The sequence below is a fragment of the Pimephales promelas genome, chromosome 12 (assembly GCF_988280905.1).
Source record: "Pimephales promelas chromosome 12, fPimPro1.hap1.1, whole genome shotgun sequence".
Taxonomy (NCBI): Eukaryota; Metazoa; Chordata; class Actinopteri; order Cypriniformes; family Leuciscidae; genus Pimephales; species Pimephales promelas.
The window spans coordinates 2,009,154-2,027,902 of record NC_142780.1 but is presented as its reverse complement, the minus strand read 5'-3'; the positions used below and the strand labels follow the sequence as shown (position 1 = coordinate 2,027,902).

The window sequence follows — 18,749 nt, the reverse complement described above, 5'->3', positions numbered from 1 at the left end:
AGAAAAACACGTATTTTAACATGAAATGTTGCATAATGCACCTGGGCTTCTTCGTAAATGGGTTACACTTAGCTTCCTCCCGGTCAAAAACGGACGAAGCCTTAAAATTTAACTTTACTTCTTCCCAGGATAACCATTCAAATATATTTTAGTTCTATAATATTTTCTGATTATTATTTAGAATTTTTAGAATTTTTTATGATACTTTGCATTAATTATATAATTTTTATGAGCTATTTTGTCCATTAGAATTAATATACATATTTTTTTTTTATATTTTTTTTTATTTTTTTTCAATAAATACAACATTTCACATCAAAATAGAGTGTCAGCTAATAAAAAAATAATAATTCAAGTAGAAGAGCGCCACCTAGTGGCTTTCAAAAATAGTTACATGTGTGCAATGTCCTGTACAGCCTGTAGGCTGCCTATAGCTTCCTATTCAAATACATAGAAAGGCTTTTTTCATTCTTTTTGTTGGTTTAGACATGATTTCTCATGTCTGTGTGCGTGTGTGTGTGAGTGCGCATTTGAGCAAGATTTTTTTCTAATGTATTGATTTTATTTTTCATATTCTACAAATTTGCTGGTGCAGTCTTGCCAGTTTATAAGTGTATGTGTGTGTGTTTGTGTGCGCGCGTGTGTGTGTGTGTGTGTGTGGGGGGGTCTTATTTGCACTCTGGATGTTCTAGAGTGTCACCCCTTCATTGCTGTACACTTTTTTTTCTGCACAGTTGCTGATCTGTAGCTTGTACCACCAAAAGTTTCTCTGAGTTTTCCTGTTTTTTCGTATTTCCCATTCATTTCCTATGTCGGTCATTTTTGGCCAGGAGGAAGCTAAGTGTGACTTTTTTTTTTACGACCCTTTAACAAATCAGAATCATCTCCTTGATTTTTTTGTGTGTTCATATAGGTAATACAACAAAAGTCACCAAGTTTCAGCCCGATCCGATCAAGCAAAAAAATTAAACATTTCAAAACGTAACAGTTTTCGGTCATTTTTGACCAAAGAAGCCCAGAGGGTTAATGTTTTTTGTGGGTGTTTTAATGATTTATATGGGTGTTTTGAAGATAATGTTTTCATAACTTACCAGGAAAGTATGAAAAACATTTTTGGAATATATTTTGTTAGTTGGTAATTACCTTAAAAGTAAGAATGTTATTTGATGATTTCACTGAATACATCTCCCTGTAATGTATGGGAAGACTAGTGTCAGACAGATAGACAGACAGCAACATCGATCCTCTAAAGGTGCATTTCATTTAATCAGCGAGTCTCAAGACAAAATTAACATCTTTAAAACCATTTAATTCACTGTATTCTCTGTTTTCCGGACAGTTTAATGCCACATATCCCATCTCCCCCTTCAAAGAGGAAATCCTGTGAAAGCTGCTGGAAGCCATCAGTGGTTTGTATGAAGATGACTGTGGAGTCAAATAATAATCAATTTTATACAGTCATTCACATCTCAGAGCTTTCTTCTAAAAATAAATATTTGGACAGCAAAGCATTCAAACACATTTCATCCTAAGTAACAAACAATAAACACATTGCATGATCAGATACGTCCAGAACAACATGGTCTGCTTGAATAACAGAAAAGTGCTTTGCTATAAGACATCAGAGCAGCAGATGCCAGCATTACAGGCACAAAACATATCCACTTTGCACTCCATATTAGAGCAATATCTGCACATATTCTGAGATAAAAGAAACAGAAAATCACTTAAAGCCTATATACAGTATATATAATGCATTACAACAGTATGTTTACTGCATTAATTATATGCCTTGTATGGTCTCATGAATAATTGTAACCAGTTATAATACTCATCCATTCATTGTTATACCTTAAAAAAGCATGAAACACATGACAAACAACCAATTTCACATCTATCTGAAAATATTTGTAATGAATTTTAACATTGGTTACAATTATTTATATATAAAAAAATCATGCATTATAATGTACATTATGAATGCATCATAGGTAAAGGCATTAAGAAATTTGTTACCAAGAATCCTTATTTATTTGGCAGTCAGATTAGCATTTCCAAACAGCGATAACTATACTTGATGTACATGACTGATGTATTGCACCCTGATTTACTGACACATCAATAAAACTAGTTGAAAGTAAGTTATGCTTTAGTTGCATTACACATGGACCGTGTGAATGGCCAACGCATTATGACAGCACGACTCCTGAAGTTCGACGTAAGAACAGAACTAGCGGATCGATTCTGCTTAAGGCCGTGAACGCTCTGGTGTTTGACTGGTTTGGTGAGTTAAGAGAGCGAGAGCTTCTGTGGTGATGTCAGTGTTATACAAGGATCTATAAGTGCACGCATTTGATTGTACATTGGATTTCCACAAATGAAAAGACGATGTGGTTGAATGGTTGTCGCAGCTTCATTATAACTGGAAAGTGCATGTTATATGCATAGAGATGTGTAACAGAAATCCATGTCTCAATCAGCCCTGAAAAATGTGGATTTCCTCTTCACTGAAGTCCAGCTGTCTGACCAATCTGGATACAACAAGAGAGACAAGCAATTCATTAGCCGAGCAGTAAATAAACCATTATAAAGCATAAATTAACACTTATGTGTCCTTAGACAGTTTTCGGTGATTCAAACAGCATCATTTTTGCCAAATGTGTGTATTTTTATTGGAATTTTAATATTTCACCCATTTCTTTTCATAAATCTATGTTACAATAGTAGGTATGTCCCCATTTAAAGCCATTCAAACATATTTTGTTTATAGGCAAGGCTTCCAAATTGAAATTTGTGCTATTTTTGATTAGATGGTGCCATTACTCAGGTTTATAAACCTGAGATTTCGAAATTCAAAATTTCGACCAGAAAAAAAACCGACAGTGCTACCCCTCACGTTTTTTTTTTGTTGGGCGAAAAATTAAGTATCCCCAATCTTCTCAAAACTCTGGATTCTGATAGAGGGCCATGAGACATAGACCTGAGTGCAACAATGGAGGCTCTAGACCCTTCCAGTGCTGAGATATCGAAACTCAAAATTTCGACCCGAAAAATTAACGACAGTGTTACCCCTTACGTTTTTTTTTGGGCGAAAAATGAAGTATCCCTAATCTTCTCAAAACTCTGGATTCTGATAGAGGGCCATGAGACTTAGACCTGAGTGCAACAATGGAGGCTCTAGACCCTTCCAGAGCTGAGATATCGAAAATCAAAATTTCGACCCGAAAAAAAAAACCGACAGTGTTACCCCTTACGTTGTTTTTTTTTTTGGACGAAAAATTAAGTATCCCCAATCTTCTCAAAACTCTGGATTCTGATAGAGGGCCATGAGACTTAGACCTGAGTGCAACAATGGAGGCTCTACACCCTTCCAGAGCTGAGATATCGAAAATCAAAATTTCGACCAGAAAAAAAACCGACAGTGTTACCCCTTACGGTTTTTTTTTTGGGCGAAAAATTAAGTATCCCTAATCTTCTCAAAACTCTGGATTCTGATAGAGGGCCATGAGACTTAGACCTGAGTGCAACAATGGAGGCTCTAGACCCTTCCAGAGCTGAGATTTCGAAATTCAAAATTTCGACCAGAAAAAAAAACGACAGTGTTACCTTACCCCTTACGTTTTTTTTTTTTGGGCGAAAAATTAAGTATCCCCAATCTTCTCAAAACTCTGGATTCTGATAGAGGGCCATGAGACATAGACTTGAGTGCAACAATGGAGGCTCTAGACCCTTCCAGAGCTGAGATATCGAAACTCAAAATTTCGACCCGAAAAAAAAAAACGACAGTGGTACCCCTTACGGTTTTTTTTTTTGGGCGAAAAATTAAGTATCTCCAATCTTCTCAAAACTCTGGATTCTGATAGAGGGCCGTGAGCCTTAGACCTGAGTGCAACAATGGAGGCTCTAGACCCTTCCAGAGCTGAGATGTCGAAACTCAAAATTTCGACCAGAAAAAAAAACGACAGGTGTACCCCTTACGTTTTTTTTTTGGGCGAAAAATTAAGTATCCCCAATCTTCGCAAAACTCTGGATTCTGATAGAGGGCCTGAGTGCAACAATGGAGGCTCTAGACCCTTCCAGAGCTGAGATATCGAAAAAAAAACCTCGCCAATAAATGTGTGGTTTGTTTGAGAAGTCGTGTGAGTGATAGACTCGTCCGGGACTGTGTGTGTGTGTGTGTGTGTGTGTGTGTGAGTGAGTGAGTGAGTGAGTGAGTGAATCAGTGAATCAGTGAGTGTGTGTGTGAGCAAGTGAGTGAGTGAGTATGTGTGTGAGTATGTGAGTGAGTGTGAGAGTGAGTGAGTGAATCAGTGAGTGTGTGAGTGTGTGTGTGAGCGAGTGAGTGAGTGAGTGAATCAGTGAGTGTTTGTGTGAGCAAGTAAGTGAGTGAGTGAGTGAGTATGTGAGAGGGTGTGAGAGTGAGTGAGTGAGTATGTGAGAGGGTGTGAGAGTGAGTGAGTGAATCAGTGAGTGTTTGTGTGAGCAAGTAAGTGAGTAAGTGAGTGAGTATGTGAGAGGGTGTGAGAGTGAGTGAGTGAATCAGTGAGAGTGTGAGCGAGTGAGTGAGAGTGAGTGAATCAGTGAGTGTGTGTATGAGCGAGTGAGTGAGTGTGTGAGTGAATCAGTGAGTGTGTGTGTGTGAGTGAGTGAGAGAGAGAATCAGTGAGTTTGTGTATGAGTGAGTGTGTGAGTGAGTGAATCAGTGAGTGTGTGAGAGTGAGTGTGTGAGTGAGTGAATCAGTGAGTGTGTGAGAGTGAGTGAGTGTGTGTGTGTGAGTGAATCAGTGAGTGTGTGTGTGAGTGAGTGAGAGAGAGAATCAGTGAGTTTGTGTATGAGTGAGTGAGTGTGTGAGTGAATCAGTGAGTGTGTAAGTGTGTGTGTGAGCGAGTGAGAGTGAGTGAGTGTGTGAGTGAGTGAATCAGTGAGTGTGTGAGAGAGAGTGTGTGTGTGAATGAGTGAGAGAGAGCGAGTGAATCAGTGAGTGTGTGAGAGTGAGTGAGTGAATTAGTGTAGTGAGTAAGTGTGTGAGAGAGAGAGCGAGAGAGAGAGAGTGAGTGTGTGTGTGTGTGTGTGTGTATGTGTAAACCATTAAATGACTCACTGCACTGCCAGCTCCGTGAATCCAGTCGGGCCGCACACACACACTAAGCTCTTGGAGTTGTCTGGTCTCTCGAGGAAGTTCTGCAGCACACACACATCTATCCGTCCTCTTCTGCCTTCCCATGAGTCCGCAGGCTCTGACAGAACGTACTCCACCTCAAACCTAACAAACACACACATGACGAACACTGCTCTGAACAGCTCTTCCTCTTTACAGCTCAAACCACAGGCGTTTCAAAACTCAGGGATTTTGCAACATCGACTTTTACTGTGAAGCTGATTTGAAACGTTCAGTAATGTATAAAGTGCAATTTAAAAAACAGTGACTTGACGAAAATGAACAATTTTATAGTCATAAATACAGATTCCCACTGAGATGACTGTACTTCGCTCACAGGATCTCACAGCGCAAGGCTGAATGTGACCAAGCGCACGGAGAAGCTTCTGATAGAAACGATGTGATAAATCATACCTGTCCTCTTTCGCACTGAGTTCATCCAGCTGAGAGCGCCAGAGAATATCCCTCTCCTGACGGTTAAAGAACATCAGCCTGACTTTTCTGAAAAGACACCCCAACATAAACAACACACCTGCTTGAATGCAGCGCTGATCTCTCTTCCGGCTTAATAGACCTTATTGAGAGCAGCGCCATGACAGGTATGAAAGTGAGGCTGTGAGGGATAGACTTACCGTGTTTCCAATGGCATCCGCTGTAAAAGCTGAATAAAGCGGCTAGATTACTTACACTTTTCCACAGCTTACATTGTCGGGAGTTTTTTGTCAACTGACATTTCTTGGAAAGATATTTTTCCAGTGTTTCATGAGCAGAACAAACTGAAAACACATTAAATAACAGTACAGCCCATTGAAGAGATGCAAGTCTATCCCTCACAGCCTCGCTTTCATTCTCATTAAAAATCAAAGATGGCGCTGCCGTGAATAAGGCGTATAATACCAGTCACAGCGCCTAATAAACATGAATGGGCATCTGAAAGTGTGTTAAAACATAGAGTACAACTTATCCAAATCCGTATCATGACACATTGATTCGCTCAATCAGTGTTTCAACCGTAAAAAGACGTCAGTTAAACAGCTTGTAATCAATGTCATGCATCGTCATATTTACCTCAGAAAAAATAACTCTAGAGAGGAACATTTTGCTAAATATGCATTATAATCTTAATGTTCTTCAATATTTAATGCATTTTTGATTAAATCTGGCAAGTTTTTATGACAGCCACCATTTAAATGTTTATATTTCATATAATCTTCTTATTTTAAAAATAAATAAAAGTGTAATTTAAGTGTTTGTATAGCTACAAAACAGTTCATTATTACCTTCATATTAGGCGAATGAAGCCTATAGGCTACAACTAGACTCCCATAGTTTACAGCATTAGTTAAGAGATTTGATTTCCTTGAGAAAATTTACCATTTATAGTAACTGATATCAGAAATAATCAATATTGAATCGAAATCGAATTGAATTGTGAAATTTGTGTCAATACCCAGCTCTATAGGACACCTGTGTGAACTTAAGGATAATTGACTTTTTTCATTTAAATGGTGACTTATGTGACAAATGCTGAGTGTGGGCAGACCTGACTGATGTGAGCTCCTGTAGGGCGAGTCGTATGAGGCGAGCCATCGGTGTGAATCCTGTGCCGGCTGCTAACATGTAGAGATGAGTGACGTCCCGCAGGACACGCATCGTGAAGGAGCCCTCGGGGCCGCCCACTGACAGAGCGGCTCCTGGAACACACAAACACAGCACATGAGCTACGGACGCTTGCGATTCAAGCTCTCACGGCTATTTTCAAACAGGAAAAAGGGTAAAACGTGATAAGAAATGTTCTTAAATCAGAGAAATTTCAACCATCAAAGTTCAATAAATATATGTTTTAGAGAAATTATAGGGAACTTTGATACCAGGTGCAAATGATCTGGGCTGGGTTTCCCGATAACGACGTATCTTAGCTCTTAAGAGCGCTCTCTACGTGCAAGGTTACGAACGATCGCAGCAATTCCACGTGTGTATTCCAAACATGCACGCGCGAGAACGCGTTCTACGTGCTACTTAAGCGTCGCTATCCATTCGCGAAGTGCTGAAATATAACCTTATATGGAGTCGTATTCTAAACGTTGAACCTAATAATCGTCATTTGTTGTGGATTAGAAATCAAGACAAGTCTATATGGATATAAAACACCTATACAGGCTGACAAAAACAAGAGAAGATAGGCTACCTTTCAAAAAAGATAAAATTAATGCCCTTCCAGAGGAGATAGAGGGAAACAAAGATTTTATTTTTAACACATTTAAAGGACACCATACAAATAAGGAACTTAAACAAATAAGGAATGCTGCAAACAAACTGCACCCATGTTCAAAGATCAGGGAAGGAGGTCCGCGAGAAATGCCCAATCCATGGCTGGTTTTTCATTGACAGATTTTTTTGAATTCATCCCTATTTTGCCCAGTCTTTAAAGCATATTTCCCAGATTACTTATTTTATGATTTTTTTTTTGTTCATTCGTATAATTTAGATGTTTATTTCTATTTTTTTCTTCCCTTTTTAAATATTTAATTTATTCATTTAAACAAAACACGAGTACAACAAAGTGTACAATCAAAACCTATATATTATAGGCTACTACGTTGCAGTGTAATCTATTGAATCTATATAAAAGTGTAATCTGCCGGTTGTCTCCTTACGATGCACTTGGGGATGTACGATTACTCCAGAGCACTCGTTGTTCTACGAAGATTTTCAAGTGCTACTTAAGTTACGATGCTTTTGGGAAACAGAACATAATATTAAGATCATTCGTACGATCAATTTTACGATCAACTTAGGCTTACGATGCTTTTGGGAAACGCAACCCTGGAACATACAATTATTAGAAGTGATGTTTCTAAGGTAATAGACAAAATAGATCAAATTCAACTGATATATTAAAGCTGTGACAAGTGATTTTATGATATAACAATACACATACAACACATCACCGGAAGTGAAACTGTCAGTACGGATGTACTATTCATTTATTTACACATTTGTTTTTTACTGTATGTGGAAAAACAGGGTCGAGTGCCATTTGGAATTTAATTGAGACATAAAAAAAATCCAATTCAATTCTAGTTTCAACTGAGGTATCAAACGGGAAATGGAATTGAAATATAAGACACTTAAAGTTAACTGAAAAAAGGGCATCATTTTTGTTTAGTGACAAAATATATGCATTAATACATTTTTTATGCATTTATTATCTATTTGTTCATTCATGTTGAGATTTTATAGGTCTCACAGGCATATTTATTGACCAGGGTGGAATATCCCAGAAGACTTTTATTCATTTAGCTGACGCTTTTATCAATTGCTAAATATGTCAGAGGTCACACACCTCTGGAGCAACTAGGGGTTAAGTGTCTCACTCAGGGACACATTGGTGTCTCACAGTGGATTCGAACCCGGGTCTCTCACACCAAAGGCATGTGTCTTATCCACTGCGCCATCATCACCCCTATTGAATGTATTTGAATTCAGTAAATCCAGTCCCAGTTATTCCAAATGATTAACTGAACGGATGAATTTCGCCCAGCCCTGAAGCAAAAGCACATAATCTTTCCATCCAGGTAAAATAGATATGAGAAATACTAACCAATAGGAAGGCTGGCGAGGTGTGAGGTCAACACTCCGTCAGGATAGATCTTTATCATGAGATGTACGTCTGAGCCCATTTCAGCACTGGATTGTGCGGGAGGTATTAGTGTCGGATCCACTGGTGTGTAGGGTTTCACGACATCTGAACCTGTTCACCAATACACACAACACCAGCCTGCTGAACACCGGCCACCTTCCATTCGGTTATTTTAGAGTAGAAGAGCATTCGATGCGTGACATAAGGTGAACGATTACCCTGGACGGACGTTTTGAGGTAGACGTGTCTCCCCACAGGCACTTGCATACGTGACCCTGGAGGAAGTTGTAAACGCAAGACCTGCGTGTCATGTGTGACTTCTGTTTTTGAAACCAACACACATTCCCTGTAGAAGAGCCCTGTGATGAAACACATATTCATCTTTAAAACCCTCTGGGGTTGTTCGGCCCAAATGGATCCGAAGAATTTAAAGATTTTTTTTGGAATGGTCTGAAATTTGGTGACTTTGTTGGTATTTGGTATTTGAACACCCCCAAAAATTGGGGACAGGATGTGAGTAGTCTAAGTGGTTGTAAAAAAAATAGTCACACTCGGGGTGTTCGGGTCCAAATGGACCCGCATGGAAAATGAATGGGAAATTGGAAAAAATGTGAAAATACTGAGTTTTTTTGTGCGTAAAATCTACAAATTGAAAAAAGCACACACCTGTGAAGGGGTGAATCTATAAAACATCAAGAGTGCAAAAAGACACATCCAGACACACACACACACACACAAACACACTTTTATACACAAACACACCAAAAAATTCAGATTATACATGTGTTTTGCATTTTTAAAATGCTCAGTTTGTCCACCAGATGGCATCCATCTCATTTCAAAAATTGCTTTTATGAGGCCTAGGCTTGACTCTAAAATGAAATAAAGCTTTAAAAAAAATATATAATTTTTTTTTTTTTAATATTTTTTCTATTATGATCAATGGGGGGACAATTTGTCATAATTATTGCATTAATACTAATTATAAATGTTTTTTTATTTTTGAAATTTTCTCAAAACACCAAAAAAGAAAAGAAAAAATATTATAAAAAAACGAGTAAAAAAAAAAAAAATCATGATTTTTTTTTTTTTAAATATGAATCCCGCCCTTTGGGTCCATTTGGACCCGAACACCCCGAGTGTGACTCTGAAACGAACAACCCCAGAGGGTTAAGTTATTTCTTAGATTTTTTGAGAGAGATAGAGAGAGACCTAGCAGCATATTACAACAAAAACTTTTCACATAAAACAGGAAAGAAAGAAGAAATTAGAAAAAAATAAATGCAATGAGGATCTGATCACTTGAAAAACAGAATATACTGATGAATTTTCCACGGTTAAAACAACATTCCTTATGTTCATACATGTTTATTTGATGCTATAAATAAACTAGAAGGAAGAGATGATCGGATCACGAGCAGCTTTACAGCGATCTGTCACGACACATTAAAGAGCCACAAAACAGTATTTATTGTTTAAATTTATTTTTAAAGATGACCAAATTAGAAGCACAGCAGTAAATAATATATATAAGTCAAATAATAAGGGGCCCAACACCGAGCCTTGTGGTACCCCTTTAGTCCATGGTATGTTACAAAACAATGTTATTTCTCAAATGTGTTCCTAGGGATGGGCAACGATTAATCGTGATTAATCACATCCAAAATAAAAGTCTGTGTTTACATAATATATGTGTGTGTGGTGTGCATAATTAATTTGTATATATAAATACCCACACAGCATGTATATATTTAAGAAAAATGTGTAATTAATATATCAAATATGTATATTTATATATAATATTAATTATGTATAAATATATATAAAGTATATACATGCAAATATTTCTTAATATATACATTAATGTGTGTGTTTATATATACAAATTAAGAATACACACTACACATACATATATTATGTAAACACAAACTTTTATTTTGGGTGCGATTAATCCCTAGTTCCTATTTACCTTTATCTTTACAAACTTCATTTAGATCCTTGTCTGACAATTGAGTTACTCACCACGATCTTTACTCTGAGTAAATGTGTCATGGAGTTCAAGTGGTTGCCCCACTTTCGTCCACTTGTCTTTAACAGATTTGCGCAGACACACCTGCACTTTTCCTACAGAGTGGGCCGTCTGGACTATAAGCAGAGACAAATAAAGAAACTTTTACTCAAAAAAAGAAAATTTACTGATCTTCGAGGCTATTTCTGCAATTTACTAACATAAAAAAGCAACAAAAAGCACCATGGCATTACTATGTTTAAATGATATGTCTCATAGTAACACCATGGTATTCTTTGGAGTAAATATAATGACTCATCACTGTGGTACTGTACATTTCAAAGGACCACAGTGATATAAGATAGTGGTACTGCCACACTGGGTTATGTTTTGTACAGATAATTTTCAAAACAGATCTAGATTTAACACAAAAAAGCATGTCTAATTTAACATACTACTCACCATCAACACATCCTTGAACTTCACTGGACAGACCTGAAAAAGAAACAGTGTTATCAACTTGATAACTGAGTGAGCAGATACACAACAATGTTCATGTCTGGTGAAAGACTCACGCCAGTAGAGAAGGTATGACATCTTCCCCAAGAGCATCTCCACCCGAAGAGTCTCGCCCTGTAGATCCACAACTGCACAGCCGGAGCTGGGAATCTGGTGAGGGGAGAACAATAGCGTTTGACTTTCCTTTTACATCTGAGAGAAGACAACCACATAACCACTGCACTTTACCAACCTTTCGCTTGGTGTAAACAACGATATTGACAGTGGCATCTGTCTGGAACCAATCATACCTAGAGATGAAAAACAAAAGCTATTTAATTTGAATAAAATACTAATATTTTTAGAGTGCCGTAAGACTGACAGCACAATAAACCCCCAAAAAAGTGCATCAATCTAGGACTGCGACAGCTAATCGATAAAATCGATTATGAAAATCGTTGTCAACGAATGTCATTTTCAATTAGTTGGTCTCAGATGTTTTTAGTTTATATCTTCACATCTGAGCAACATGTCTGTGTAAATTTGGCTTAACAAAAATTGTGTTAAAACATTATATTTTTTTCCCATTAATCATGGTTGTCAACTTGCCATCAGCAATTATCATTAAAAACAATGCAAATATTGATATTAGTAAAACTCAATGTGTGGCTTTTGCACTTTTTAAAGTACTTTTACACATAAATACCCTCGTGGCGAGCAGGACGAGGCCGAGGGACGTGAGAGAGCGCCGCGAGGTGCAAAAAAAAATCGAATAGAATTTTTATCCGATTAATTGAAAAATAATCGTCCGATTAATCAATTATTAACATAACCGTTAGTTGCGGCCCTACATCAATCCGTCATAAAAGTAATCCATACGGCTTCCATGGGGTTAATAAAGGCCTTCTGAAGCAAAGCAATGCGGTTGAGTAAGAAAAATATCCATATTTACTGGGGTGAGATTAAATAAGTTTTCTTCTTCCCACTCCCTTTCAGGCAGAATTTGATTGTCAGTTTAAAAAACAACAACAAAAAAAACCTTTATGTTCTGTTTTTGTTTATTTTGTTTATTTTTTGCACTGTATGACTTAAAGGATTAGTTCACATTTGAAAAAACTTTTTCTGATAATTTACTCGCCCCCATGTCATCCAAGATGTCCACGTCTTTCTTTCTTCAGTCGAAAAGAAATTAAGGTTTTTGATGAAAACATTCCAGGATTTTTCTCCATATAATGGACTTCAATGGGAACCAGACGGTCCAAGGTTGAAAAGACAGTTAATAACAGTTTCAGATGCAGCTTCAAATGTCTTTAAACGACACCAGACGATGAATAAGGGTCTTATCATGCGAAACGATCGCTTATTTCAAAACTTATTCCAAAAATGTAACTTTACTAAGGACAAATGCTAGCCTTGCTATATTCTGTGAGGCGCGTTTGCAACGTCACGTAATACGTAATTACGTTCAAAAGGTCACGGGCGACGTAGCCGAAAGTACAGAGTCAGAGTGTTTACAAGTTGAACGCATAGGTTGAACGTGCAAACTAACTCAAACACCGTTTACAAAAAAAGGAATTAAAAGGAAAAACAAAGATGTCGGACGATTTTGATTCTGTACTTCCGGCTACGTCGCCCGTGACCTTTTGAACGTAATTACGTATTACGTGACGTTACAAATGCGCCTCACAATACAGAGCAAGGCTAGCATTTGTCCTTAGAAAAGTTACATTTTTGGAATAAGTTTTGAAATAAGCGATCGTTTCGCATGATAAGACCCTTATTCATCGTCTGGTGTCGTTTAAAGACATTTGAAGCTGCATCTGAAACTGTTATTAACTTTCGTTTGGACCTTGAACCATCCGGTTCCCATTGAAGTCCATTATATGGAGAAAAATCCTGGAATGTTTTCATCAAAAACCTTAATTTCTTTTCGACTGAAGAAAGAAAGACGTGGACATCTTGGATGACATGGGGGTGAGGAAATTATCAGCAAAAGGTTTTTCAAAAGTGAACTAATCCTTTAACAATATTTTATCTGCCTTGTACATTCTGTGCCATTGCCTGAAATAAAAAAAAATTAAAAAAATAAATAAATATATATATATATATATATATATATATATATATATATATATATATATATATAGCTTTATCAACTAAAATAACTACTATAGGGTGAACAATCCCATTAAGTCTGTGCCTGTCCGTGGACACCTTTCAGTAAGTTGAATTTTTGTCCACAGTTTGTTCAGATATAATATGAATACTTGGGAATGTCGTTGTTGTGCTGTCAGAAGGAATCATGTCATAGCCTAGATTTCAGTGATATAATAAAAGTCAAACACACCGAGGGCGATGATCTTTAGCAGGGAGAGGAGCAGATAGCGGCTCCGGTCTTAAGGGTGGAGGAGCAGACAAACCTGGTGTAAAGAGAACATCAAACACACAATTACTCCTCATGAGTCAAAGTCGTCGTTGGCATTCTCAGCATTTATAACTAGACATCCACATGGCTTTGCTGTCATACCGTTCACGTGAGTGCTCTCAGTCTTCTCCGTCTGAGCTGTAATAACCAACGAACCATGTCATTGAAACATTCAGAAAAAGCTTATTTTGGGTTTGATTCTGAACATTTCAGGTTAAAATCAAAAAAACGCATCTGTTCATTAGAACAGAAAATTAGTTCAACCCAGAAACGACTGATTATTTGATTTCCAGGTCATCAGGCAATATGTTTGTATGAAAATGATGACTGTCTGAAGTCTTTTCTACTGGTACCTTGCGGAGCAGAAGCGAGCTTCACTGCCATCCGGCCCACCAGACACTCCTTCAGCATGGACTCGTAGTTCACCCAGCGGTGCACCTTTGAGGACAGATACAGGAACACAGCCCTTATAAACCATCCACACACTCTTAGCTTTCATTTGATTCAGAGTTTATAAATCACAGGCTTTACATTGTTGATAAAAATAGTGAGGTCTTCAGTGTCATTGTAGTTATTATTGTTTCTTTAGCTCATATGTAAAGAGTTAGATAATGTGTTTTATTCTTTGTTAACAACTTGTTAGCCATACCTAACAGATGTACAGCAGTTTAAAAGATTTGTTGATGATTATTATTAGGAGTAATGGGATTAAAAGGTCATGGGAAATACTAAAACTAATCTTTAATGGTTCCTAAAATGTGGATTAATTCACTTTATACATAGGGCTAAACATTTCATCACTATTAATTTAGCTTTTTAAAGTTTTCATTAACTATTAACAACTCTGGTTTAAAATAAGGCTGTCCTTATTGTTTATACTGTATGTAGATATGCGCATGCAACTAACTTTTTTGTATGTTGGATACATGCCAAAATGTACAATACAGCAATAGAAATATTTACAAATTATTTATACCATTACACTCCTTAACCCTGGTAAAATAATGATTATTTATATAAAAAGTAATAGGCAGAAACATTTAAAGTGACAATAAATTTTAGCTACAATATACTGTAAAAATAGATATTCAGAAAATAAATGTTATAATGAAGTAAAATTCCATACAATGCTCCGATTAATTTATTCAATGATCATAGATTATTTAAGTATTTATAAACATTTGTACATCAGTAAAGCTGTGCATACATAAATTATTTATATGTTTTGGATGCTGTCAAAACTGTAAGTTTTTGCAACTTTAAAGGACATTAATGGTTCTTAAAATGTTAATAAATACACTAAGCATAAATTCACTTTACACATAAACATTTCATTACACTTGTTATTTATTACTATACATTAAATTAATGTTTTAATGAACTACTAGCAACTCTGGTTTGGCCTCACTGTTTATACATTTACAGGAACAAAAACAGACTTATGAGCTAATAAAACAATGATCAGTTGAAAATTAAAATGAAAATAAATGAAGAAATAAATAATTGTATATAGCCAATTAATGTATTAGAGACTTCAATTTATAAACTATCATCTGACTATAAATAGTGTACAAGTGACTTTACACTGTAAGCATTTAAGATTAAAACAGAGTATTTCCTGAAACCAGCACACAAGGACTTCACCTGGTCAAACAGGTCAGTGCCATCAATCCCAGCAGCCCTCATTAGCTCCGCCTCCCCGCCAGGATGGAAATCCATGTACGCACTCACGTTGTAGACCATTCCTACAGCAAACACACAAACACAGGAAGTCATGCGTACATGAGAACGAAACAGCCTGACACAAAATCCCCTTTCACAGCTGATCCCGGGAAATTGACATAAAATGTGCCTTCAGTGTGAACGCAAACACATCCCGGGATCGTAGGGCCCTTATTTTTTCCAAAATTACAGTACGTTGTTTTTTTTTTTTTGTGTTTTTTTTTTTTTTTTTTCAAAATTCCGTTTTTTCTGTTTGAATTTTTTATAGTCGTTAAAAGAGTGTGCTTTAAAAGTTGATGATTAAAATGTATCCAAATAAAATAGGAATGACCTTAAATTTATTGAGATAACACATTAACTCAGTAGCCTTTTCAGGACAAATACTGCATGCTGCAACACAGCACTCTTCACGTAACAACAGAATAAGAGCTTTAAACTGTCCAGTAAAATAAATGATATTAGTTTATATAAGTTTAAATAAAGTCACACTCTCTCCAGTGTCGCTCACAGAGTTCGCTTCGCTTTTTGTCCTTTATGAAACTAATTTATTCCTGTGATCAAAGCTATATTTTCAGCATCATTACTCCAGTCTTCAGAGTCACATGATCCTTCAGAAATCACTCTAATATGCCGATTTGCTGCTCAAAAAAGTTTATGGTTATTGTCATTGTGCTACTTAAATATGTGAGGTTGTACCTCTAATGCAGGTCCAGCAGTCGTTCCTGGTGTTGTGCTTCTTCAGCTCGTCTTCGGTCACCTCGATCAGTTTTCCTCTCAGTCCGGTCAGGTCGCGGCCACTCTTGGTCAGTCGGATCCAGTCCAGCAGACTGTGTCCGGGCTTCAGTGCCACCTGGATTCATCACACACACACACACACACACACACACACACACACACACACACACACGTCTGGTCCACTATCTTTGAAGGGGACTCTCCATAGACATAATGATTTGTATATTCTATCCCCTTACACTAACCCTACCCATCACAGAAAACTTTTTGCTCTTTTATATTTAAAAAAAAAAAAAAAAAAAAAACAGAATTTAGTATGTTCATTAATCAATTTCCCTCCTCACAATGTAGGCGAATTCACGTTTTACTATTCTTGGGGACATTTGGTCCTTCCAATGTAATATAAACATGAGCACACATACAGACACAGCATATTTACAACTGCATTCAGACAAAGACGCATTTAAATACTGAGTATCAATGAAAACAAACCTTATTCCTGGACTGTCCGGCTGGTGAGACTCTCTGCTGGGATCCGGCTGATGGGAAACTCTGCGACGGCACGTTCAACATCTCTGATGCTCTAAAACAACCCCAGCTCCTGACAAAACCTGCCCGAACACACTGGATATCACTAATCAGGAGCTAAACATAGATTAATAAAAACTGGCAATAGTGCAGCGAGTGTCACTGGTCGTGGGAGTTTATTTGTGAGGAGGAAGTGTTATTGGAGTGTTATAATCAATGAGACGCGACTTCCTCATTTTGGCAGGTGGCTTTATTATTATTATAATTTAGACCTATCAAACATGACAACATGGTCTAATTAAGATACTCTAAAAACACACCAATATAAGAGAAAAGTAATAAGCAGAAGCGATGACACCGCGGTCATAAAAGCTCTATCCTAGCGCTGGGGAAACTGTCGCGGAAATATGACGGCATTGTTGTGCTCGGGCGACCAATAAGATTTCAAAATAAAAGTCGAATTTACGACAAATCTAATATATAAAAGCCCCGTCAAAATTAAAAGATGGATTTAGCTGGATTTAGTTGATAAACATATTTTATTTATTTAATTGTATATTTTCTTAATTATTACATACTTTTCGTATTGTGTTTGGAAGGATATTAATTCTTTTAAACCTGTGCATATATATATATATATATATATATATATATATATTTTTTTTTTTTATATATTTTTTTTTATTTTTTTTTTATTTTTACAGCTCCAAACGTAAACAGAAGCACGTGCGTGTATCACTGACTCTGTCTGTGTAATATTTGAATTAACATACATAGACACTGTACATACATGTCTTAATTCTGGCATCTCTCAGTCTCAGACATATATATTTTTATATTAACCTTAATATGTTTCCAACTAAACTAAACTTGAAACATTCAGAAACAAATTCTGTTCCGATGGATGAATAATGCCAATGAAGTGGATATGAGTATGGTCATTATTCCAGCTGATCTTTAGGCTAATGCAAACAGGTGCCAGTGCTTGAAAGCTACTGTCTGTCTCCACGCACACACTCTTTCTTAATCATTATGTCATTATGTTTTTAAAAATAAAAACTCACCCGACAAAACACTGGAGATGACAGAAAAGACTGTTGAAATGTTCCCTCTGATTCCAGCTCTATAATAATCGTCCTCCTCCTCTTCCTCAAAGTCCTCTTCATCTTCCTTTACCATTCCAATGATATAACTTTTATGATGAGTGGTTTTAAAAATATTACACCAAATTATCAGTCAGATCAAACAAATGCATGGCTTTATGTTATAAATAAATGCGGATCTTGCATGACTTTTATTATTGGCTAATCTGAACTATAGAGATTACCCTGAATGACACACTACTTCAGAGGAGTTAAAACTTCAAAATAAAAGTCTAAATCCTAAAGAAAGAATTAAAAGTTTTAAAATTTGCTCGAATGCCATTGTGAAACCTCAAACGTCCTCTTATGTCTTTCCGGTTTTAATCAAACACTCATTTTTGTATGACTAGGATGCAGAAAAAAAATACAAACTCTGAATCCTTGAGGTTTACATTTTTTTGGATTGGGCAAAATGTTGCTGTGGGAAACGCCTCTGGTTATTGTTATCTTTTACTTTTTGCAGTCACAGAAATATTTTGTGTTCAATCTGCACAGAATGAGTCACGTGAAAGGTGTTTCCAACATGGATACAGCTTAAAGACCTGAAGATAAAGACTGAAACGGGTCTTTTTTGTATCATCTTGTCTTGTTTATGTATTTAGCACTGTTAAAACCAAGTTGAATAGTAGTGCTTTACATTAATTTATGTATGTTATTACTAGTTATTACTATATATTACTATATATTCGTTATTTATATTTATATATTCAGAGTTATAATTATATATTAAGGATTACATTTATACATTCAGAGTTTTTACTCTATATATTCAGAATTTACATTTATATATTCAGAGTTATAACTATATATTAAGGATTACATTTATATATTCAGAGTTGTAACTATATATTCAGGATTACATTTATATATTCAGAGTTGTAACTATATA

At 36.4% G+C, this 18,749-nt stretch overlaps 1 protein-coding gene across 2 annotated transcripts; it reads right to left on the bottom strand.

Moving 5' to 3' along the window:
* Nucleotides 1–1,995: 1,995 nt before the first annotated feature.
* cyb5r4 (cytochrome b5 reductase 4) lies at nucleotides 1,996–18,005 on the bottom strand. Of its 2 annotated transcripts, none has more exons than XM_039651337.2 (17): nucleotides 17,783–18,005; nucleotides 16,683–16,801; nucleotides 16,152–16,305; nucleotides 15,378–15,478; nucleotides 14,087–14,171; nucleotides 13,836–13,871; nucleotides 13,656–13,728; nucleotides 11,562–11,619; nucleotides 11,386–11,479; nucleotides 11,273–11,305; nucleotides 10,825–10,947; nucleotides 9,021–9,161; nucleotides 8,764–8,913; nucleotides 6,703–6,853; nucleotides 5,574–5,660; nucleotides 5,103–5,264; nucleotides 1,996–2,531 (listed from the first exon to the last, which is right to left on the bottom strand). In XM_039651337.2, exons 1-17 carry the CDS (start codon nucleotides 17,895–17,897, stop codon nucleotides 2,477–2,479), a joined length of 1,737 nt encoding a protein of 578 aa, XP_039507271.2. In that variant the 5' UTR covers nucleotides 17,898–18,005; the 3' UTR covers nucleotides 1,996–2,476. The 2 variants fall into 2 exon arrangements, with proteins under 2 accessions (XP_039507271.2, XP_039507272.2); XM_039651338.2 differs by lacking the exon at nucleotides 17,783–18,005 and adding an exon at nucleotides 17,039–17,130.
* Between the last annotated feature and the right edge of the window lie 744 nt (nucleotides 18,006–18,749).